Here is a 26412-nt window from a genome sequence, read left to right on the forward strand (position 1 = left end):
GTTATTTATTCTGCCCTGTAAGCACTTGACCAACTGGTTTTCAATAGGAATATCAGGACAACTTAATAGAGAAAGGTTAGTCTTTTTGACAAATGGTGCAAGGGACAACTGCATATCATATGTAAAAACAATGAATGTAAAATGGTGCAACTACTTTAGAAATCAGTTTAGCAATTTCCCTGAAAATGTTAAACACACAGTTAACTATAGGACCCAGCAATTCATTCCTAGGTATATATCCAAGAAAGCAAAAACAGGGGTTCAAGCAAAAGCTTGTACATAAATGTTTACAGCAGCATTATTCATAGTAGCCAAAGAGTGGAAACAATCCAAATGCCTATCAACTAATAAATGATAAACATAATTTGGTATATTCACACAATAGAATAGTATTTGGCCATAAAAAGGAATAAAGTATTGGCATATGCTACAATGTATATATGTTGCATATGTGCATATACATCCACTTAGGTACATGCTAAGTGAAAGAAATCATTTGCAAAAGATCACATATTATATGATTCCATATAATATGCAGAAAAGACCAATCCATAGAGACAGAAAATAGGTTAGTATTTGTCAGGGGTAGGGGGAAGAAAGGGATAGGAAATGACTGCTAGTGGGCATGGGTTTCTTTCTAGGGAGATAAAAATGTTCTGGAATTAGATAGTGGTTCACGAACTTTGTGAATATACTTAAGAACCACTGATACCTACACTTTAAAGGTTGAATTTTATGGTATATGATTAAATTTGGTATGGTATTAAATAAATATTACTGAGAGAAATTAAAGACAGTCTAGGTAAATAGAAGTATACACCATGTTTACGCCCTGAAGTGCTCTATTCTCCCTGAAATGATCTATAGATTCAATGTAATTCCAATCCAGTTTCTCAGCAAGAGTTTTTTTTTGGGGGGAGGGGGGGAGGGCGGGAGTGAAAATTGACAAAGATGTACAAAAATTTATACGAAACACAAAGGCCCAAGAATTACTGAGACAAGCTTGAATAGGACAAGGCTGGAGGACATAAACTATTAAATATGAAGACATACAAGAAGGAAACCATAGTCGATAAAACTGGAACTCCCTGTGTCACAGTTCCATGTATAACACCAAATAGAAGTTAAAAAAAATTATTGCAATGTCAATGCCTTTTCAATAAAAATCCAGAGGAGAAAAGAAGGCAGATGCAGGCTCAAATATGAAAGATCAAGCAATAAGGAGTTATAGAAAGAGCTCTTCCAGTTGGGACTAAAGGGCAGATGGGAAGGGGCTGTGAAGAGGTTTTGTTTTCTAAATATTAGTAAGATGCTTGAAAGCACAAACTACCACTCTCTAGGTTAGTTACTGGCTACTAAAACAGCCCAAACATACTAGTCTAATGGAAAACTTGGGAAAGAGAAATTTAGTGGACAGCTTTTGAGGGGAATAACTGACCTCACACAATAACTGTAGAATGGGGCAAGTTTTACTTTGCCTCTAATTTTGCTAAAGAGAGAAAAAAATTTCTTTATAAGATTTTAAATCTTAATACGTTTATAATAAGACTCCACAACATTTAAAAAAAAAAATGTTTTCCACTGCTTACTGAATACAAACCTGTTCCTTTCCTAGAAGATCTGCCTTTAGTCACTGTTGGTTTCTTCTTCACAGTTGGTGCCTGAAAAGTAGAATGTTCTCTCCACCTCCGAAGCTGAAAATTAATGAACTTCCACATCATGAAGGCTTGGGTAATGCAAATGGATGCCAGGACAGCAATTCTGAGGATATTAAAGTCAATAAACAAAACATTAAGAGTACATCAAAACAATGTCATTGAATGAAGCATTCTATCTTGCACTGACAGAATTAACTTAGTGCTAAATTCCCAAGGCTGACAAGATTATGTTAATAAACAATTATTCCATTAGTAGTTAATCCCCAAAGTCAAAGAGATCCTTTAGTATTTCAATTCAGACATATGCAACTGCAACAGGTCTGATATCAAATCAAATAAATATGCTCCCCCCATATTTGTCTCTATTTTTTTTAAGGGGATTTGTATCATAAATTGGTAATACATACTATATAGCAGGACAAAGTGAGAAAAATGTTAAATCGATTGTACCTTACAGCTAACACATTGAAGTTCCCAGCACTGAAATCCAATTTCTGGTTCTCTGCTCTTGCAAGGCCAAAGCCAACAGTGAGTACTGAAAGAATTAAAGTCAGAAGTCTTCCCAAAACAAACAAAACTGCCCACAGAGAAAACCTGTAAGAAAAATATCCTAAGTCAAATTCATAAAATTGCAAAGATATGAAAAGATTCTAATATGAATCAGATTCCTATTAAGTAAATGCATATTAAGACAGCATTTCCTATTGTTCTGCAAAAGAGATTCGGAAGTAAAATGTCTGGGATATGCTATATACTATATCACACTCTTGAAGATACATAACAGCATATTTAAGATTCTAGGAAGTCCAATAAAGAAATAATTAATTTTGAGAATGCAAGCTGGTGCAGCCACTCTGGAAAACAGTATGGAGGTTCCTCAAAAAACTAAAAATACAACATACAACTACCCTACGACCCAGCAATTGCACTACTAGGCATTTATCCAAGGGATACAGGTGTGCTGTTTTGAAGGGACACATGCACCCCCATGTTTATAGCAGCACTATCAACAACAGCCAAAGGATGGAAAGAGCCCAAATGTCCATCAATGGATGAGTGGATGAAGAAGATGTGGTGTATATATATATGTGTGTGTGTATATATATATATATATATAATGGAGTATTACTCGGCAATCAAAATGAGTGAAATCTTGCCATTTGCAACTACGTGGATGGAACTGGAGGGTATTATGCTAAGCGAAATTAGAGAAAGACAAAAATCATATGACTTCACTCATATGAGGACTTTAAGAGACAAAACAGATGAACATAAGGGAAGGGAAAGAAAAATAATATAAAAACAGGGAAGGGAACAAAACATAAGAGACTCTTAAATATGGAGAACAAACAGAGGGTTACTGGAGGGGTTTTGGGAGGGGGGATGGACTAAATGGGTAAGGGGCCCTAAGGAATCTACTCCTGAAATCATTGTTGCACTATATGCTAATCTGGATGTAAATTAAAAAAAAAATAAAAAGTAAAACAAGTTAATAAAAAAAATTAAATTAAAAAAAAAGAAATATTAGGGCGCCTGGGTGGTGCAGTCGGTTAAGCGTCCGACTTCAGCCAGGTCACGATCTCGCGGTCCGTGAGTTCGAGCCCCGCGTCGGGCTCTGGGCTGATGGCTCAGAGCCTGGAGCCTGTTACCGATTCTGTGTCTCCCTCTCTCTCTGCCCCTCCCCCGTTCATGCTCTGTCTCTCTCTGTCCCAAAAAATAAATAAACGTTGAAAAAAAAAATTAAAAAAAAAAAAAAGAAGTATTAATTTTTATTTAGCTGATCTCTTTTTTAAATATAACTATCATTAATGATCCTCAAAATTATCGGTACATAGAAAAATTTTCAAAAATGCTAAATAAGACAAAACAAAAGCTATCCTGTTAACAGAACACCCATTCCCATTTAATAGGCCTACTTTTACTTTTTTTTTAAAAACAAGTCATAGTGCTCTGTTTTCAGTCCAATTGTGCCGTTGAAATGTTTTAGCATCTTATATAATCTATTATTTAATCTTCTTCTTCCCTGTTACTTTTATCCCTATTATCACTTCCTTATTACTCCTCCTCCAAAAGAAAAACATGCATTAAACAAAAGAGAAGTTATAATAGAAAAGTAAACCCTAAAACTCTTCCAAATTACAAGTTTCAACGTAACATCTGGCTAACTAAGACAAGACTCCATTTTAGAGAATAAAATACCATCCTGAATTGTAAAATCGTTTCATTTTATTTAAAGCTACTACTAACAGCTTACAGAGTGATATAATTGCCGGCAGCAGGGACCTTGGCAATAGCACAGTCCTTGACAATACAGGCCCTGACTCTTTAATTACACAAGAAACAGAATGGCTAAGCAACTTACCCTTTCTGATACTTTTCGTCACTAAAATAAAACAGGCGGGAAATGTGGAAAAGAAATTCAACAAAATAATGCAGCACCAGAAGAACAAGTCCCAGATGATTCAAGCTGTTAAAAGAACAAATTTAAAATGTAAAGATTAATTAGCAGACAGATTAGCATACTATCTACCCAGTCCATTTACAAATCCAAACAAAATCCCAACTCACTTTAAAAGATAAGCTCCAGCGATGTGAAAGAGGTAAAGACCAATGTAGACAAGCTGACGAGGAATATCTTCCTGTAAACAGAGATGCATTACAGATTAAAACATGCCGAAACATTTCCGTTCCTTAGTAGCAGTGTGGTAGAGTGAAAAATACACTCTTAGAGAAGACCTGAAGGCTATTCAGCCCCTGCATTCTACCCCAGCTGCTACACGGCTTTAGCACCTTTCTAGGCTTCAGCTGTCTCACCTGGAAAATGTGACTCAATACTTGGGTTTGCCTGAATCAGAAGAACTCAAAATCCCTTTCAGGGCCAAAACCTATGGTTTCTTTCTGTAATAAACATCTATTAAATGACATAATGTTGATAATCACAATGCTGCCCTTCTAATATTAAAATTGCTATGTTTATAGCAGTAGAGATGCTTTTATTTAGAGTAGTATTCATATTTTTTAGCTCATGCTTTGAATCCCTTTTAACCGTTATAACCATTAAAACTGAAGGTTAAAATTTTATCTTCTCACTTAGGATACTACCTTGTTATATAGTCTTTCTCCTTTTTTTTTTTTTTTTAAATTTTTTTTTTCAACGTTTATTTATTTTTGGGACAGAGAGAGACAGAGCATGAACGGGGGAGGGGCAGAGAGAGAGGGAGACACAGAATCCGAAACAGGCTCCAGGCTCCGAGCCATCAGCCCAGAGCCTGACGCGGGGCTCGAACTCACGGACCGCGAGATCGTGACCTGGCTGAAGTCGGACGCTTAACCGACTGCGCCACCCAGGCGCCCCATAGTCTTTCTTCTTCTAATAACCCTGTAAAGCCACATATCCAGATTCTACGTTTTGCTTTTCTTTTTTCTTCCACAGTCCCTAGTGACCTGGTTATCTTAAAAACCGTGTTTAAAAAAAAAATGTGAGTCAAGGGCTACTAGTGGATCATGAAATCAATTTAGGAGTCACACTAGTATCTTTTAAAATATGAAATAGGGGCGCCTGGGTGGCGCAGTCGGTTAAGCGTCCGACTTCAGCCAGGTCACGATCTCGCGGTCCGGGAGTTCGAGCCCCGCGTCAGGCTCTGGGCTGATGGCTCAGAGCCTGGAGCCTGTTTCCGATTCTGTGTCTCCCTCTCTCTCTGGCCCTCCCCTGTTCATGCTCTGTCTCTCTCTGTCCCAAAAATAAATAAACGTTGAAAAAAAAAATTTAAAAAAAAAATAAATAAAATATGAAATAAACTAGAAAATACTAGGGTGTACAGCACATTGCACTGTTTCATGAAAATTTTATTATGGTTTTCACACACACATATACACATTAAATTATAATGTAAAATATGATTTTTCATCTTGACTTGCAGTCAAAAATATTTGTAAAAACTGACAGTGTTAAACCCAATAAACACTTGTTAATTAATGAAATGCATAGACTTCTCATTTCTACTCTCTCTGGTTTTTGCTCTTCCACACATGTATGTGTGTGTGTATGTGTGCCTGTGTGTATAAAACATAGTTACATTAGCCTGATCTATGTGTAGTACAAAGCTGTATTAATCTGGTTAGTACTATTCATGTACTACAGCTGCTAATTACAATTTTTTACATGGTGGGTTGATGTTAAATGGACTGAACTGTATTCTTCTGGAACCTCACAAAACTCATGTCTGCCACCTAGCACAGTTGAGTGCAGGTCTCTACAGTTCAGTAGTTACTTCCCCAAATCTTCGGAGAAAGAACAGAGATTTTACAATTGTAGTTTTGAAATTGAAAACTCTTCTCTAGTAAGAATGGTACAAAGATCAAGTGTTAGAAAGGTAGGAGAAGAGTCAGATATTACCACACATAGTACTATGTTTTGGGACTGTCAGAGAAAAAACCCAAGATAGAACATCAACTTTAGAGAGGTTCTTCCATTTGGAAAGAGAAGGATCTCTGAAAAGGAACTTTCTTAATTAAGATTTTCTCCACGTAATTTTTACACTTCCAATGAAATATTTCTCCCTACAAAAGGAGAGAGGGAGAACAATGTCAAGACTAACATGCTAAAAATTCAACAAGGGAACCTTTTTCTGCTCTTACAATAATTTTAGAACAGCTCACTGGTAGTGTTATAAATGTGTTTTCATATGCTATGAATAGAGGTGCCACTAAATATATACATGATATACATGTTTCCTAGAGTGTGGTATTCATAGCACTGGCACTGCACAAAATAATTTTATATAGTACACAACAAAATACTTTTGTTGTGTATAGTTACAATACTTTTAACTATAATTTTAATTAAAATATTTTAAGTTAGAGCAAGTGGCATGTAAATGACTTGATATGGGAAATACTGCCATATTCCTTCAGATGTGTTAATCAATGCTCCAAATTTCTGAGGCGAAAAAAGACCAGGGAGACTCTCGATACTCGTAACATAAGCTCTGAAGTGTTTGAATTACTGACTGAACACTAAACTCATTTTCTTACATAAAAACTTGTGTAACACAATTAATTTTCTGGAATGACTGCAGGAAAAACTATTTTATAGAATCTAACTTCTTGGGGGGATTAAAAAATATTTAATTTCTAAAAAATGTTTATTTATTTTGAGAGAGAGAGAGAGCAGGGAAGGGGGGAGAGAGAGAGAATCACAAGCAGGCTTCTTCATGCTGTCAGTGCAGAGCCTGACAAGGGGCTTGAACTCACAGACTGTGAGATCATGACCTGAGCTGAAGTCGGACGCTCAACTGACTAAGCCACCCAGGCGCCCCAGAAAGAGCTTTTAAAATAGTTTCTACAACTTTCCAAAGGACAGAGGATCAAGAAATCTTTTTCCAAATAACATTCCCTTCAGCTATATACAAATTGACCAATGTCTATAAAGGAATGTTTGAAAGTCCAACCAGAGAAAAAGTTTAAGTAAAAACGGGTGACACAGAGGAGTGTTAATACTACAGGGAATGGTGGAGATTGTTGTGAACTGGAGAACACACATTCTACATTAAAGACATTCCCATATTCTTTTAAAATTACAAAGGCAATGGGGATGATATAACATGATTTTTTAAAAGAGAAATTTTACCTATATTTCAATTAGATCATGGCTATAATGGCACCCCTGTTTTAGGCCAAACCCCTCCAACATTCTCCAATCCTTGTGGGGTTACAGCTCCACTGGCAGGGTGCTTATATGTCTGAGGCCAACAACAACCTTGCCCAGCACTTTGGTCTCTGGGGTTACACATTTTCATGGAGTGAGGGGAATGGGAAACAGAGGTGGCTGGGTGAAACCTGGCCATCTTAGTTCACTGGCCACATCAGAGATTCCAGTTAGGCAGTCAGCATACCGTCCAAGAGCATCGATCATTGTTCTACAATCTAGTGTCTAGCTGAATTGCTGAAAGCAAGCTGTTTTGGCTTCTCAAGACATTTTCACACAGCATCCTATAATATTATTATGTAAACAAATGTTTTCTACCAGGAGCCAGAAATTAGGTTTTGTTTATTTTGTTTAAAGATTAATAAACTTCTTTTGTATTTGAGTAGAAAAAATATGTAATGAAAATGAGTTATTAGAAAAGCTTTATCAAGCTCTTATATATTCTTTTTTCTAAAATTTTTTTAATGTTTATTCATTTTTGAGAGAGAGAGAGAGACAGACACAGAGTGTGAGCGGGGGAGGGGCAAGGAGAGAGGGAGACACAGAATTCGAAGCAGGCTCCAGGCTCTGGTCTGTCAGCACAGAACCCGACATGGGGCTCAAACCCACAGACTGTGAGATCATGACCTGAGCCAAAATTGACCGCTTAACCAACTGAGCCACCCAGGCGCCCCAAGTTCTTATATATTCTTAATGCTAATGTTTAAATAGTTTATATAAGAATGATTTCATTCTCATGAATGATGAATTAAAATTCTAATAGTCTCATTTTTTATGGAAAATCTAGTAAATACAGGACATTAAGTCAAAACAAGTTCTAAAATTATAAATAACTTCAAGTGACATTTTCAGTTGTTATTCAAACATCTTTTTATTAAAAAGATCAGGCATATACTTCAGTAAAATTCTATCTTTATAAGAAAATGCTTTTCTTAACTACACACTACTAAAAACTTGACTTTAAATGGAATAGCATAAATATGCCCAAATACAAGGCAAAGATTTTTGCCTAAACCACACATGGAGCCACCTCCTATTTAAATCTTTTCAAAGCTCTTATGTTATAGGGATCTAGATCATTATTTTGAGCAACAAATATATGTTTGGGGAAGTTACACAGCCTGAAGAACCTTAATCAATGTTACTTCTAAGTGCTTATAAAGGTCTAACAGAGGAATCACTAGAGGGAAGATGATGCACTTTGGAAAAACGGAGTTAGAGGATTCAAAATTGGCTCTAGTGATGAATGACAGGTATGAACAACAAAGTTGCATGTGGAAAGTGTGAATATAACTTTCATGAAGTGGGAATGGGAAAATGCATTACACCTAATTTAAAATACTTCATATGACAATGCAATATGCATGTATAATTAAACGAAATAAACTGAATATTGGAATAAAGTATTTGGCTACCTCCTCTAGACTTCCCTGAAAGGTCATATATTCAAGTTGGCTGAGAAATTACATGGTTAATCTTCTTATGGGCAAAATGGAGTAATGTTTATATGGAGCCATACATTGTGTATGCAATTAAAATATTCTCCTCAGGAGAAACTGAGTTATTTGTGACTAACACACCCCTTGAACTGCTACTAACAGTGTTCCTTCCTTTCTTCATTTCTCTGTAGGATCAGTTCGAAACAATCACTGTACTAGTTTCTTCCAGTAAAGAGTTCTTCCAAAAATAATTTTCATAGAGTAAATTTTAAGAAACTGTTTAACACATATGCAGCTGTTACTTTCAAATTATGTTAATTACTTGAAACAGTTACTTTCGACTGTCATATGTAGGTGTTAAAAATAGTTTCAGTTAAGTTCTAAGTTATGCAAATTATTCCATAAAAATTAGATTGCATTTCTGGAGAAATGCCATCTGGCAGGAATTGATAAGGAAAGAACTTTGAAAACTAAAATGAACATTCACTTTGAAATGTCCCTCTTTATTTACATGGTCAAGGAACAAGACAGAGACATATGGATTAATAATGAAGCCCAAACGTCTTATGTCCATGGGTATACAAGTACATACATGAAGAAAGCTTTAAATATTTGAGCCATGGTAGTAAGACATCAAGAAACTATGATGTTCTCAGCAATACTGCCCAACAGAAGTTTCTGCGATGATGGAAATGTTCTCTATCTCTTCTATCCCAAATGGCAGACATGTAGCCACTTGTGGCTAAGTGAGTACTTGTAATAGGGCTAAGTGTGACCCAGAAAGTAAATTTGGTTTTTAATTGTAATTACTTCATGTATTAAAATTTTTTTTTTTGCTGCTACTTAATTTTGAGAAAGAGAGAGAGAGAGTATAAATGGGAGAAGGGCAGGGACAGAGAGGGAGACACAGCCGAAGCAGGCTCCAGGCTCTGAGCCCTCAGCACAAAGCCTGATGAGGGGCTTGAACTCACAGACTGCGAGATCAGGACCTGAGCTGAAGCTGGACGCTCAACCGAGCCACCCAGGCTCCCCAACTGTAGTTACTTTAAATGTGGCCAGTGGCTTCTGTTTTGGACAATACAGCTCTAGGACATCTGTGGTTCACATTAGGTGTTTAATGAATATGGAAGGGCTTCTGGAAATTTTGAGCCTAAGAATCTTAACACAGTTCTTTTTTTTTCTTTTGTTATTTTGAGGGAGAGAGAGAGAAAGAGAGAGTAAGAGCTCACGAGCAGGGGAGGGGCACAGAGAGAGGGAAAGAGAGAATCCCAAGCAGGGTCCATGCAGTTAGCACAGAGCCCAACTGTGGGGCTTGATGTCATGAAATGAACTGTGAGATCATGACCTGAACTGAAATCATGAGTCAGAAGTTCAACCAACTGAGCCACCCAGGTGCCCCTTATCTTAACATAGTTCTAAGCCAAAGGTTTTATGGATCTTCATCCTTATCCTTATAATCAACTTAAATAGAAAAACATTCTTCTTGATACAAGAAATTAACGTAAAGATAACTTCTTTTGAGACATAGTACATGAACTCTAAATTGGTGCTATTTTCTAATCATAGCAGACAACATCAGGACAGATGTTGTTGATGACAAACACATAGGACACAAAAAACAGACACAAAACAGTAGTAAATCAGGTATCTATACTCATGGATTAACTATTTGCAGTACATACAGAAATAAATGTGGCTTTGGAGAAGGCAGAGATAAACTGGTCACATTACACTTCTATCCTGAAAAGCTTCTCAAAGCAAGGAGGCTTTAAATGCAGAAAAATGTAAATACATATATAACAAATAGTATAAAGAATCCCCATGTAGCCATACCCATCTTTAATACTTGTTAACTCAGGACCAAACTTGTTTTGTCCATATTCCCACCCATGTTTCCTATATGGGGATTTTATAAATAATCTCTCCCTGAGAAAGGGAATAAGAGCATTTGATTAGTTTAAAGGTATTCCCAGAAAAAGAACTGATGTGCTGGGATCATAAAATTAGAGACTATCAGTGTGAATGAAGACCAAGGAGAGAAAAGAGGAAAAAAGGAGCAGAGAGGAGTTTGTATACACCAAAGAAACCCATAGAGGACAGGTGAACAGCTGTATTTTATTTTATTTACTTATTTATTTCTTGAGAGAGAGAGGGAGCATGAGTAGGGCAGAGGGGCAGAGGGAGAGAGAGAGAGAATCTTAAGAATCTTAAGTCCTGACCCAGGGCTCGATCCCATGATCCCAGGATCATGAGCTGAGCTGAAATCAACTGACTGAACCACCCAGATGCCCTGAGCAGTTTAAAGCAACAGGGAACTGGTACAGGTTTGAGAGAAGAAAGGGTTAAATAAGGGAACTAAAATTTACTTTGCGGACATCCGACTTCAGGAGTACGGAGGATAAAGCAGAAAGAAGGATATCGCACTGCTCTGGTAGTTATTTGTTCAAATACAACAAACAACAAACAAACATCTTTCCCACATGTTAAAAGTACGTTCCACCCATTTCAGGAAAAGTTTCACCGCTGAGTGTTTAACTATGGTTTACTTTATTTTATACTGAATTTTTCACTGCGACTTAGCACATAGAACGGTTAGTTGTAAAATAATTTGATTAATCCTTTTGTCTCATTTGTGAAACTCCTAAGAGTATCAATAATATAAAACTAATGTTGCGTTTTGAAATTTTAATTTTAATTTATTTTAAATTACCACTAATACAATTTTAAGACAAGTGATTAACATGTCACATGTAAAAGATTCCACTCTAAGATAAAATAGGACGAAAGGTTTACATCAAGAGATACGTGAGGATATCTCTGACGAAAGAGGGGAGGTGGGAGAATATAATGGGAGAGTTGAGGTGGGAAGGAAAGGGGGGAGGTTACAGACATGAGGAAATGTTTAATTTTAGAGTGACTTTTCAGAAAAGGAAAAAATGACAAGACAGCTTTCAAAGTTACAAAATCTCAGCTTACTTTTTTGGTTTTCTGGAAGTACAGTTCAGGAAAAGCATGAAACCAGTAAGCCAACTGGGCTATGTAGAAAAACTTCATTTGAAATCTGCACAAGAAAGCAAAAAATATCTTTTAAAGCATAATATTTTAAAAGAATAAAGTAAAACACTGGAAATCAGGATGTACTACGGAGCTCCCTTTGTGTTATCATTTCATGTCCCCCCCGCAATACTCTGCGCCCCCCCAGCAGCCACTTCCCCATCTCCCTAGAATATTCTTACCACCAGTCAATTCCTCGGGATTAAACGGCAGATGCAAAGACAGTATCTGCAGAACCCTGATGACGTGCAAGCTGGCTGAGAGGTACCAGAGCCCCTTGTCTATTAGCAAATTAATACTGATTAGTATGTCGTGTTAGCTACTGAAAACATAAGGAACATGACCGAGGGAATCAGTTCACAGACCTGTAAGGTTTCATCAAAAGGAAAGCAGGAAGCGCAAAAAGACAGACATAAAAGCGAAGGTGTATAGATAAACCATCACCCGAAACTGGTATAATCCCAACTGCAGATATCCCCTGGATTTTTTCTTAGGGAAACTCTACCTGGTTGGAACCCTGAGAGAGTCTCAAAAGAATGGAGGCAAACCAGAATTAGAAAGAGGGATAAAGCATAGAATTGTTCCCTTGGAGATAGATCTAATCAGCCTAGAATCAACAGTCTCATGACATTATAACCCTCCAGTGCCCCTGCTTTCTCTTTGTTCTCCATTCTCCTACTCCTCCAGATTTCTATAATAGAAAACACAAAGCCAATCGGGAATAAGTTTTTTGCGGAGAGGGGAGATATAGTCCCATATAAACCTGACATCTACCATCCTATGCCATAAAAGCTCATTGAATTAATATCATTTTTAAAGTCAGAATGACTCAGCAGTATGGGTATTACTGCTGGACCTAAAACAAAGGTATGCATGGCCATGTTGTTCCCTTCATATCTTTTTCTCCAAATGTTACACCATAGGGCATTTACTGAACACTGTCTAGGTCGTGAACACCTACATGCAGCCTGGCACAACGAAGGATATATAATATAGAGATAGTTCCTACTGCTGTCAAGGTACACAGAGTCTTGGTGGGTATGGGTACAATATAACTTACACAAATGAGGCAATTATAGAACATTCAAGACAATATAGAGATATTACCAAAATACACCAAAAAGACAAATTCAGGAAAGCAAAAGACAATACAGGCTAAAGTAGCAAGGAAAAATAATGCGGAATAGTCCTACTAGAGCTGGGCTTGAAGAATGAGTCATTTAGCAGAATGTCTTTGCAACACTGGGCTGTTTTACAGGTCTATATAGACACCTTGGGGGCTAGGAAGATATAAAAGAGACAACAATCCTTACCTTCAAGTTTACAGTGTAAGAGAACAAGAAATGAAAGGAATAAAAAGAGACTGGGATAAAGAAAAGGAGCAAAAGTATGGAGAAGATGGAGAACTGATGAGCAGAAAGGATGAGAGAGAAGGGAAAACAGAGAACTAAATTCCGATTCTTGTTAAAATCGGTTTTCTCAAGCTAATGAACATGTTGGAAATATTATATACATGAAAAAAGCACATTTTTTTTCTTATGGCAGCAGGACTGATGACGTAGCTACTGTATGAATTTGCAAAGTCCTAAAGAGAATGACAAGAACGGATTCTGCTTAAAAGTGACGTGACCATGGTCCATTACTAGGAAAAGCCTGCTAAAAATGACTTACGTCATCAGGTTATGGGGATAAGCCCTCCACAAGATAGTTGGGTCTGAGATGTAGTTTTCCTAAGAAAGAAGATATAAAAATTAGCCTATGGAGTACAATGCAAACTTCTTGGAAAATAACACTGTATTTTCATTTCTTGAACATTTATAATTTCCCAGACCAAAGAGTCCCACTGAAGTTGAACTTTTTAGTTATTTCTGAGTCTGTTGAATTGCTTATTTTAGCAAAGTAAAAACCACTATGAAAGACATGAGGTCAAATAAGAATAATTCCTGGCCTTCAAAATTCTTTCAATTCATCAGGGTAAAAAATACATGTAGGTGAACAAACATAAAACAACCCAAAACCAGTAGTGGACATAAGAGAGGTTAACAGTGGCTACAGGAGAGATGAATTTTGTCTCGGGTAATCGGAGGAGGGTTTTTGAGAAAGACGTGGCACTTGGCAGTGGATGGCGGGTGAAGGTGTTGCCAAGTTTTATAGGATGATGTCCACACACCGACCCGATCTATTCAGTGAGAATTATTGTACATGTAAAAACAAACAAACAAAAAAACCTCTCAAATGACTTATCTTTAATAAAAATAATTTCCCACTGAAATGTGTACTTTTATATTTTTTCAAAATATTGTACACTAGATTTTAAGCTAAAATTACATACATTTATAAAGTATTACAGAAACAGCAGTATAAAATGGAATGAGCCCTGGAAAGATTGACTTTTAGTGTATTTCCAACATTAAATATCATACACTTGCCTGTTTACTCATCTTTAACACAGTAATGCAAAAAAATTGTGTGTCCTGATAAATTCAAAAATTTGTACACTCTGGAGTCCATATAAATTTCAGAGATTGTGAATATTAAAACTGATATAGATACTCCCTTCCCCCTCATTAGTTAGAATGATACACTTAAAGGTTTTGATAGCTTTAACTGAAAAGTTATATAATATTTTAAGTTGCTTGGACAATACTCGACTTTTTTTTTTTTTTTTTCAGTAGGCTCCACACCCACCTTGGAGCCCAACATGGGGCCTGATCTCATGACTTTGAGATCAAGAGTTAGGCACTTAATCAAATGAGCCACCCAGGAGCCCCTCAGACTATTTTTAAAAGAGGAAATGACTGGAAACATTACAACTCATGGAACCCACTAAAAGTATCCCTGACCTCTGACTCTTTTTGCTAATAGAGTTATCTACAAATGACTACAAGATACAAAATCGACATTCAGACTGACTGAAAATGAATAACTTTCTGAAACACAGACATAGTTTAGAATTTCTGCTGTATAAAAACTAATCAAAAGAGCCATTTATCACTGAAATCTGATTTATACTAGTTCAAACAGAATTCCTCATCGTAGATAAGAACAAGAATACAAGAGGGATTTTCTAAGGTTCAGGATTTGCTTACGAGCATTAAAAATAGGACATCATTTTTTGTTCTGGGTATACAACATAAATACTTTGAGAAATGAAAACTTCAGCACAGTATATACTTACAGATATTAGAATGAATGTGCCCCAAATACAAGAGAAAAGGTAGAATGCACTAAGCTGACCAGATTCATTAAACTTGCTGTGTTTCGTTTTGGAGAAGTGCATTCGCCTATTAATTTTCTAAAAATAAAAACAACCATTAGTAATTAAGAATATATTATAAAATATATTTAATACATGACTACCACAGTATGGAGAGCTAGTACTTTACAAAGTATAGATTTCTAAGATTGCATACTTACATCCAACACATACTCTTGAATTATGGCATGAATAATTATCGCCACTAGCATGTAGAAGAAAACTGTAGCCAAATCTTTGATACCATAGTAATAAAGGGACGCTGATTCAGCAGCTTGTTCTTCTGAAGGCCAAAAAGGACAGGACACACATACACAAAAATATACATTAAGATTATAAAAACAGCACTAAGTACAACATAGTTATGGAAACAAACAAAAGAAGACTAATAACCTAATAAATAAATCCCACAGAAACATCATAGGTAATTTGCCTTTAGACATTTTGAGTCTTAGGAGCAATGAAAATTGAAGACACCACCTAGAAATCTAAGGCCTCAGAAATTACTTACAAAAGATTTGACACGTGTTAGTTACAGCCATTACAGCCATCAAAGACCAAAAAACAGGGAAAGGGAGGCCATACTCAGATCCTCGAAAAGACTGTAAAATTGGTATTATCCCAGGTAGAGATCGGATTATACTTAGGTTACACAAAGTTATACTTAGCCTGTATGTCTGTCTTTTCATGGAATTTTCAAACTTTCTACCTCATTTCAAATTAAACACTTCATTATGATTCTGATGGAAAAAAATGATTTAATCTATATATGAATTAGTTTTGATCTATAAGCAGTAGAGATAGAAGCAACTGCTACTTAAAATTGTTTTTAATCCTTGAAATTGTCATTTTTCAAAACAAATCTTAATCAAATACTTGTGAATTGCTATAGCTTATTACCAAGCTTTACGATTATGGAAACAATTGGGGAAAAGAAGCATTATTCTTCTCTGGCATATTCAAATTTCAAAACAACTTGGTGATTTTGAGGGATCTGATATCTAAGTCACTAAATCAAATATGGCTGACATCTGAACAACACGGGTTTGAACTGCATGGGTCCACTTACCTGCCGATTTCTTTCAAGAAATACAGTACGGTACTGTAAATGTACATTCTTGTCCTTATGATTTTAGTAACATTTTCTTTTTTTAAATAACATTTTCTTTTCTCTTCGCTTACTTTATTATAAGAATGCAGTATATAATACATACACAAAACATGTTATTTGACAGTTTATGTTATTGGTAAGGCTCTGGTCACCAGTAGGCTATTGTAGCTAAGTTTGTGGGAATTCAAAAATTATATATGGATTTTTGATTGTGCAGCGGTCGATGCCCCTAACCTCTGCATTATTTAAGGGTCAACTGTATTTATACAACTATATAACTGAATTAAATCCAATTCAATGTTTTATATATATATATATGTGTGTATATATATATACACATATATACATATATATACATATATACATCTATCTGATCTTGCATTCTAAATACAGAGCCAAATACTTGTCTGAATATGTTAATATTTTATTAGCCAAATACCCTCACCCATGCTAGTTAACTGTATTACTGTATTCAATTGCAACCAATATCCAATAACAACTGGATTTTCACATAGCCCAATTTAGAAATAAAACATTTAGGGGTGCCTGGCTGGCTCAGGTGGTATAGCATGTGATTTTTGATCTTAGGATTGCAAGTTCAAGCCCCATGTTGGGTGTGAAGCCTACTTAAAATTAAAAAAAAAAAAAGAAAAAAAAAAGAAAGAAAGAAAACTTTTAAAAATAAAGCCTGAAAGTGTAGTTTGGATGCTATTATAAACTCCTAGGGGCGCCTGGGTGGCGCAGTCGGTTAAGCGTCCGACTTCAGCCAGGTCACGATCTCGCGGTCCGTGAGTTCGAGCCCCGCATCAGGCTCTGGGCTGATGGCTCGGAGCCTGGAGCCTGTTTCCGATTCTGTGTCTCCCTCTCTCTCTGCTCCTCCCCCGTTCATGCTCTGTCTCTCTCTGTCCCAAAAATAAATAAAAACATTGAAAAAAAAAATTAAAAAAAAAAAAAAAAACTCCTAGAGTTTACTGACAACTATTACAGGTAGAGCACAACAAAAACACAAAAATAAAACAGGCTTAAAAGGATTGTTATAGGTCCAAAACATAACTCATAGGTCAGAGAAACTGAACCTAAACACTGTACCTTTAGAAACCTTGATTGAATGATAACACTTTAACAATACACTTTAACAATATCTATTCTTAGAATTTTCTTATGGAAAAGATCAGAAGGAAGAGAAGGCAAAAAGAAAAAAAAAAAAAAAAAGGAAAGTCAAGTCCACTTAGAAAATACACAATAAACATTAAACACATAAATTCCGATTTTCATATAGTGCATAGGGTGCAGCCAACAAAAACATCATTTCTGCATTACAAAATCATCAAAATAATGTTCAGCCTAATCATGAATGAAATCTGTTAAAATGAAGGAATTTAGTACTCATGGAAATTTCCAAGTTTGTTCAAGTAAACTAACAGAAAACTACCTACCTGTTGCAGGGAGGGTAACATTGTACTGAAGAGTCACAAAAATGATAGAGGCTTTTGCTGTTATCTAGAAGGAAAGAAAGAAAGGAAGGAAGGAAGAGAGAAAGAAAGAGAGAAAGAAAGAAAGAAAAAAAAAGATCAAGTTAATCTGTGACCTTCTCCCAAATAGAAGACCAGGGGAGGAAACCAGTAAAAGTTCTGCCCCAAATCTAAGAACCAAGGGCACCCTAGTTCCTGTGGCACCATGACAGGCCCAACTGGAATTCCTGATCACCAAGGAGTTGAGCTTGGGAGTGAACATAATTCACCTGAGAGTGCTGCAGTTTAGATGAGTCTGTGTTATTCCTAACTTTAGATTTCTAAAGGGACACTCTGCAGTTTCAGTAAATAGGGATTTGATCCAAATAAGACTCTCTACTCTGTACCATGAACAAAGTTCCTATCAAGAAAAAACTGGAATGTAAATTCATACAGAAAAGGAAGCACAGTTACCATGACAAAATGGATCCAAGGTAGGGTCTGTGGTGTATGTTTATCTCCCACACATTTGGGACAGTTAAGTGGTCAATAAATACTTAACTGACCTGACTACTGGTAAAAGTGAAGTGGTCAGAACAGAAAGATGGGATGCTTATTCAATATTTATAGGCACCCGGTAATGTGCTAGACAAGAAAGGACAACAAAGATGAATGATACAATTCTTGATGACTCACAGCTCAGTTGGGTCAGGAAGATAAGTAAACGAAGTGTTATAATTCTATAGAATCAGTGCAAACAGGTACTCAGGATAAAGAATGCATTTTGTTTTTGTTTTTGCTTTTTTCCTCTCAGTGGGGAATGAGGCAAAGGCTTCTCAGAGCACGTGGCGTGGAACTGTCTCTTGTTGGAAACAGAAGTCCCCCAGCCTCATAAAGAGGGACGAAGAGGGCAGCTTAGATAAAAGAAGAGAAAGCACAAAGGTTGAGTAGCAGCAAACATGAGGCCTGGCATGGATATGCATCAGTAAGCAGTAGAAAAGACTAGAAAACTTATCGAGTGCTAGGAAGGGCCTTGTTTGTTGAACTAAATAGTTTAGATTTTATTTTGGCACAACTGGAGAATTGTGGGGGCGGGGGGAGTTTAATTGTGTTTTTCAGAAAGATCATGGATGTAACCTACTAAGTGGTCTCTAAAGCATGAGATCCATTCTCCACACTTCAACCGGAATCACCTTCTGACCATGTTAACCCCTTTCCCCATGCCACCCATCCTCTATCCCCACCCCAAAAATCCTTCACTGGATTCTCATTCTTTGTAGGATAAAGAACAAGATCTTTAACGCGGCCCATACAACCATCTGTGCCCATTCCCTTCTCTCCAGCCCTACCTCAGACCACTGCCTCCCGCACTCCTCCCATTACAGGGTCTGTGCAAGTTCTATCTGAAACCCTGTTGAAAACCTTCCCCCTTCAGATCTCAGTTCAATCACACCTTTTCAAGGAAGCCTTCCCTGTCTTCTTAGAGTAGGTCACTTCCTTGGTTAGATTATCTCAGAAAACTGTGTTCCTTTCTTTCAAAACACATACTGTTGGTGTGATAATATTACTAATTTCTATCACACTCATTAGAAAGTAAGCTCCGTAAGAGCTGGGACCATGCCTGTTTCTTCATTACATGCTTAGAGCCCAGCATGGGGCCTCCTGACCCATATTAGATTGACTGATCGATACTTGAATACTCGATAACACATAAAATGAAGTACACAAATCAAAATATAAAACTTCTGCAAGATACCACATGAAAGACAGTAAGACCTGAACTAACACGGTGATAGTGGGATAGAGGCAGAATAAGGCTTGGGGAGTAAGAGGAAAGAGTCAAAGATTATGTACGGACACTTACAGCTTGAACAATTACGTGAAAAGTAACACTATTAACAAAAATGTGGAATACAAGAGGAGGAGCAGATTTTGGGGAAGAGAGGAAAAAACTGAGTTTTGGATGAACTTAGATTTCTGTGAGATACACAGGTGGAAAGACCAGTGGGCATATAAGCCTACGCCTGGAACTCTGCCGAGAGACCCTTGCTTAAAGACTTGGGAGTCTCTACTTTACAGATAGTAGTTGAAGCTTTGGGGGTACATAAATCACTTATGGAGAGTTCACAGTGTTTCTAGAGAAGTAGGACAACATCAGAGCCACGGAGTGGGCAGAGAAAAAGCTGGTGGCAAAATGAGAAGAAATGATCAGAGAGACAGAAAGAGAATGAAGAGGGCTTGATGCCCTTGAAGCTAAGGAGGAAACATGGCAAAAAGGTATGGCTAATAAAGTCAAGGTTTCAAAAGAGACTTGGCAGGAAAAGAGTACAATCGACTGGACAGTTTAAGAAGTCAACAGTGGTCACAGCTTGAGTGATCCCAATGAAGCAGTGAGAGCAAAAACCATATATAGTGGACTGAAGAACACAATAGAAAGAAAATGGTATCTAGCAATAGATGCCAGGTCAAAATTAATGTTTTTATGATGAGAGAGACTGAGCTTGTGTGGGGGCAATTAAGAAGGTGCCAGGGAAAAGGAAGAAATTCAGCATAGCAGGGGATAATGGACAGGAAGATCTCACAAGGAATGAAATGTAAGGATAGAGCTAGAAGTTAATTTTGAATAGTTTTCTTCTTAGATGAAGAAGCAGTAATAGATGAGACAGATAAGTGCAAAAGGCAGGAAAACTGAAGAAATTCACATCTAATAAACTCTTATTTTCTCTGTAGGGGGAAAAAAAAGCAATGCCATCTGTTAAGCATAATGGGGGATTTGGATGATGAATATTTATATTGTTCCTATAGGGAAAGGAGCTGGCCAGGGAAAAGTAAAAAAGATCACTGGGTGTTACTGATGTCTGAGATTAGAAACCTTTGATTTGTAACATAATCTATCCGCACAAGTGTAGCACTTTCTCTGGCAACCCTCAGCAATCCATGAATGGAGAAGCACATAAAAGGCGGATGCTGGTTGGATATTTGCAGGGCTAATATGGAGAAAGACCGTGAGGAAATGGAGCTGAGGGCCTGGGGTGAGTGGGGACAAGTAGTTAAAGTCTACAGGAAGAAAGCAAAGCAATGCGGGGGCCAAGGGACCATAAACGCTTAGACTAGGTAGAGAGCTGGCATACGAACAGTAGAATGAGGGAGATGAAACAATATGTAGGTTGTGGCTGTGTTCTGTTCTACTGGAATTCAGAATCTGGAAACAAGGCAGACTACGTGATAAAGTCCACAGTATGGGCACTAAAGTGAGTTGCTTAACTGTGGTAGATATGTAAAGGTCACTCGAATAGAAAAGGCGAGGAAGGCTTCTGGTATTACCATTTGGGTCATTCATACGGATGCATTAGAGCAGAATGAGGGCATGAGTTTCTAGGGCAACACCGCTTTCATGTGATTATTTTTAATAAAGTTGACCGATTACTAAATTTCATTTTTTTGATATCTTTGTTTAGACTTCTCACACATCAGCACATAACATACTTTCACCACATACCTGTTTCTAGTTTGGAATATGAGGTCACCACTACCATAGCTAAGAAAACGACTTAGGAGTCCTTTAAAAAGGACAAGTGAAATTCTTTAAAGATAAATTTAATATCAAATACCCAAAGCAACAAAAACTGGATTATCTTTTTATGGTGGGCTTCCAAATACAATTAAAACCTGGCCTCCAGCTACTTTAGCATGTGGCATTAAGTAGAGCAAGAGGAAAAATACAAACCACACATCCCAAAAAGTTTATTGAAAAAGCAAACCAGTAATCATGCTATTAGCCATTCCCAGGCCTCCTAAGACTCACACCCCAGCTAGCAATCCTTTAAATTAATATTACAATCAGTTAATAGTAAGACAAAAATTAGTTTGGAATAAAATACGTTGCAAAAACCTGTGCTACATTCAGAAGTACAAATAACTGAGTTTATGACAGTTTTGGACATTTACAAGAAAAGAATGAGACTTATATAGATACATCTTGAACAGGTCACATAAATCCTGAGGAATTACCTAATTCTATGAGTATGTAATATCATGAATATCCTAATGTTTGCTTAATCAAGTGGTCACCAGCTGGGGCTTGGTATTTTTTTCTTGCTAAAATTATTTTGTGCTTGTTAGAAGAAGGTGTGACTTACTATACTGACTGTATGCCTGAAAGATAAAGACAATTTCTGAGTATCAAATTCCACTTCCCCACCAGCTGATATAAACTTAAGTTCTTAAAAAATGAGATGGAGGGGCGCCTGGGTGGCGCAGTCGGTTAAGCGTCCGACTTCAGCCAGGTCACGATCTCGCGGTCCGAGTGTTCGAGCCCCGTGTCAGGCTCTGGGCTGATGGCTCGGAGCCTGGAGCCTGTTTCCGATGCTGTGTCTCCCTCTCTCTCTGCCCCTCCCCCGTTCATGCTCTGTCTCTCTCTGTCCCAAAAATAAATAAATGTTGAAAAAAAATTTTAAAAATGAGATGGAAAGAAAATGTTAGCATTAAGGCACGTCATCCTTAAAAATACAACAAGTCTCTAGAACTCTTCCAAGATAGCTACAATTGTAAATGCTCCCTCAAGTCTGCTTGGTACACACAACCCAGCCTCCTGCAAAGAAGCTCCTTTCCAGATGAAAATATTCCTCTTGGAAAGCCCTAACTCCTCTTATCCTCACTTGAATTCCCAAACATCCTTGTATTTTTTGATTGTTCAAATTTTCCTAACTCAAATATGAAGTCATTAGCTATAGACCGTGATATGCATTATGTGGACAGATACTGACTGCTAAAATCATGATTTTAAGTTACAAGCAATTTTTGATAACATGAAGTTTCCTGGAAATTAAACTTCGATTTCTCCAAAACAGTCTACTTCTTTTTCAACCTTTTTTGTATATGAATCTCTTTAAATGCTAACCACTGGACTCTTCTCTCACATTGAAAAATGCTGTCTTCTAGGGGGGCCTGGGTGGCTGTCAGTTAAGCGTCCGACTTCGGCGCAGGTCATGATCTCAAGGTTTGTGGGTTGGAGCCCCACATCCAGCTCTGTGCTGACAGCTCAGAGCCTGGAGCCTGCTTTGGATTCTGTGTCTCCCACTCTCTCTGCCCCTTCCCCGTTCAAGCTCTCTCTCTCTCTCTCCTTCAAAAATACACATTAAAAAAAAATGCTGTCTTCTATTTTCAACTTTGATAAATATCTAATGAATAATAATAGCTACTATTTATGGCATGGCTCCTGTAAGCCAAGCACTGAACTAAAGCCATGATACACATTAGTTAATTTAATTCTCAGAGTAACCCAATGAGCCTCGTTTTACAGAAAAGGAAACAAGTTCTGAGAAGTTAAATGATATGCCCTAGGTCATGCAGTGAGCAGGCTGCAGAGCCCTAACTTGAACATGAACCCCTTTAGCTACAGCATCTATGCTTCTACAGTATATCTATATCGATTTTTCATTTTGGCTAGTAATACAGTATCTGTTATCACTTTGTCAATTTCACCATAAATCCTCTGACATTTCCTCAATATATTTACACAAAAGGCTTAGCAGGTTCTACAGCAAAAACATCAACTTCTCTATTATTCTAGCACAAATACTGTAATTCTATAGTTATGTTAATGTTAGTTAATTTGAGATTCAGCAGCAATTATTTTAAAAGTCACGTAGGAAAACTAACCTAATTAAGTTTTTCTGATATGTAGATAACATGCATTCAAATCCTAAAACTTTAACATGTGGTAAGAAACATGTACAAGTTGCACAAACACCCCTCTTCTGTATATTACTTTAATGTTCCCTCAACTTCTGTTTAAGTCTTTGTTGTGTCTTTTCAGATTTACAAATTTTACAGATTACAGAGTCAAAAATCCACTCATCATATAAAAAAATCATTGACGTGGGGCAAGGTATAGGTGGTGAACTCCCCTCAAAATACGGTAGAAGTGTGTGAAATCTCTTACATAAAAGCAAAGTTATACCATTTTTAAGTGTCGGGATTTCTGATTTATATTCCATTTCATTGAAAACAATGCAACAATACCCTGCAGGTAATATTACTCTTAAATTATATTTTTAAAGTCAGGAATTCTTAACATGTGGAGATGGGTTATGGCAACTTTTACAAAACTGTTTTTACAAAATTGTACATACCAAAGTATCACTTCAAATATCAAGGCAAAAATATATATACAAATGCAAAATTCGGAAAGTGAGTACAAATGTTTAGAATTGCATTTTTAATATCATACATTCATATAGTACTTTACACAACCATCAGATGCTCTCACACCATATTATCTGATTCTTGTAACAGCGGCTGTGAGAATGCCACAGGTGCTGTTATTTCCTTACCCAGAAACACTGAGGCTTAGACTTGAGTCACCCAATAAGTAAGTAGCATAGGGCCAGCCGAATAGCGTGGGACGTATGTTAGTTAGCTCCCTTCTAACTTTTCCTTCCACCATACCTACTACCTCCTTAGTAGTGGACTGGGTGGAATAAATGACACTATCAGGAATCAAAAAAATCTATCTAGGTCCAGAAAAGCCTATTAAAAGAGAAGTAAAAGTAAACTAAAATGTTAACTTACCTAATAACACTTATAAAACCCACATCGACTCCACTTAAAAATTTTATTCATCTTGTTCACACACAAAAAAATTTATTCATCTGTCACTGGCAGTCTCGTTCTATTAGTTTTTCTCAAGAATTCTTAATGTCACTCATTCAACAAATATTTTTAAAGCACCTACTATATCCCAGGTACTATTCCAGGCACTGGAAACAGACTAATAAAACCTCAAAGTTTCTGCCCTCACCGAAGTTATATTCCAGGAGGAGGGAGACAAACCATACATAAGTAAAATAATTAGTATATCTGATGGGGCATAGCGGCTATATAGAAAATTTTTAAAGGAAAAGAAGGTAAGGAATGGGCGTGTGTACTGAGGAGCGAGGGAAAGAAAACCGTAGGATGTTACATACACGTTCACCTTGCAAAGTTTATTACCCCTATTCAACAGCTGTTAAATAAGTCATCAAAATACTAGGCATGTGGGAAGAGAATTTACACACTCCTGACATTTCCATTCTCTCATACTTCAAGAAACAAAAAGAAAATCACTCGGTTTCTTGGCACGGCTGTTCAGAAGCTACATTTATGGATCAGATCTTGTTTCTTTAAGGAAAAAGCAAGAGTCACGGCAAAAAGTTCGGTAAGTGACTGGTAATAATACCAGCTTGGGAGAGAAGAATGAAAACAATCGGGTGTGCCTCAATGTACCGAACTCGTGGAGATCGCTCGCTGCCCCGCGGCCACCGCCCTTCAAATAGGCAGCAGACGCCTGGCTCCGGCTGGTTTCCGCTCATCCCGAACTCGGTCCTACAAGGGCCCCCCCGAGGCCTGGCCTCCCCTAGTCTCCAGCCCGCGCCGGTCGGACGCACTCGGCGCCCAGGGCCGGCCATCCCCCAGCCAGCCCGCCCACCCGCCCGGGAGCCAGCTCGGCGGCACAGGGGCCGCCCCCGCCGCCCGCCGGCCCCTCGCCGGCTGCCACGTAACCCTTCGCGGGAACCAGGAACTGCGCGGCGCGGCCGGCGGGAGGGGACGGGGACAGGGACTGGGGCGGGGGCGGGGTGTGCGCGGAGGCTAAGTGGGGGACGCGGTGGCCCCCAGCTCCTGCGGGCGGTGGCCAGGCCTGCCGGGGCTCGGCATCCTCAGGCCCGCGCGGGGCAGGGCAGGGCAGGGCAGGCCTGCACTTCGGGGTCCAGGGGGCCGGCACCTCCCCCCCAGCCCCGTCCCCCGCGGTCCAGGGCCGAGGGGCCGAGGGGCGGGGGAGCCGGGGGCCCGAGGCTGGCAGCCCGGGGAGGGGGCGGCGGGGCGGGCGGTTGGGGCGCGGGGCGGACTCACCTCGAACATGAGCCCCAGCAGGAAGACCATCGCCACACAGGAGACGATGTCCGCGTGATTCTGCAGGATGAATTCGTGGCTCAGGACCGGGGGGCTCTTGGTGCTCTTCTTGCGAATCGCCATGGTGAAGCCACCGCCCGTGCCTGCAGGTGCTCCCCGGCTCCGCTGTTTCCAGCTGCTCACCGACTAGCTGCCGTCGCCGCCTCCCCCTGCCTGCTCCTCACAGCCCCGCCGCTGCCACTCGCTGGGGCTTCACTTCCCATCCCACAGCCAGTACGCAGCCGCCAGGGCCGCCCGAAAAAAAAAAAAAAAAAGAAAAAAAAAAAAAAATAAAGGCAAGCCCACAGCGGGGGTGAGCATGCGCACCGGGGAGACGGCGCTCGCTCGTGCCGGGGCCGCCCCTGCGAGCCCACAGCGCCGCCTGGGGACCGGAGGCCGTCGGCCCACGGCCGGGCCTGGGTACTGAACCAGAGCGGCACGCCCACTGCTCCGCTGCCGGACGGAGGTTGGGAGTCGTTTGAGGCGCGAGCTTCCAGCGCCTAGTTAACAGGCTGAGTCCGCGGCGGGTCGGAGAGCGGCCACGTGCGGTGGCGTGCAGGGTCGCAAGCATGCCTTCCCGCCCACCTGCCCACGCTGGGCTTGGGTGTCAGTGCTTGTCTCCATATAGATAGTCACTTCTTGAAAGCCGCAGCCGCCATCAAGATAATCTAAATACGACCACAGCCTAACTACATACACAAGGGTAAGGTGCATCCTTCAGTTTTAGCATCTTTTAAAAATTAACTTCAGAGTTATTTTGAACTCTCTTGGTGACTTAAAAAAAACTGTTGAAAGCTTGAACGAGTT

General features: G+C 38.7%; 1 protein-coding gene across 1 annotated transcript in view; it reads right to left on the minus strand.

The window, feature by feature from the left end:
* Nucleotides 1–25885, minus strand: part of TRAM1 (translocation associated membrane protein 1) — a 33814-nt gene extending 7929 nt beyond the window's left edge. The window contains exons 1-10 of the mRNA XM_047841880.1: nt 25567–25885; nt 17662–17725; nt 15276–15397; nt 15037–15153; nt 13530–13588; nt 11781–11865; nt 4227–4297; nt 4021–4125; nt 2109–2252; nt 1601–1761 (exon numbers count right to left, since the gene is read on the minus strand). Coding sequence (XP_047697836.1) covers nt 1601–1761; nt 2109–2252; nt 4021–4125; nt 4227–4297; nt 11781–11865; nt 13530–13588; nt 15037–15153; nt 15276–15397; nt 17662–17725; nt 25567–25689 — 1051 coding nt within the window. The 5' untranslated portion in view covers nt 25690–25885. The remainder of the gene's footprint in view (nt 1–1600; nt 1762–2108; nt 2253–4020; nt 4126–4226; nt 4298–11780; nt 11866–13529; nt 13589–15036; nt 15154–15275; nt 15398–17661; nt 17726–25566) is intronic.
* Between the last annotated feature and the right edge of the window lie 527 nt (nt 25886–26412).

Source organism: Prionailurus viverrinus, chromosome F2 (genome assembly GCF_022837055.1).
Source record: "Prionailurus viverrinus isolate Anna chromosome F2, UM_Priviv_1.0, whole genome shotgun sequence".
In the NCBI taxonomy this organism is placed as follows: Eukaryota; Metazoa; Chordata; class Mammalia; order Carnivora; family Felidae; genus Prionailurus; species Prionailurus viverrinus.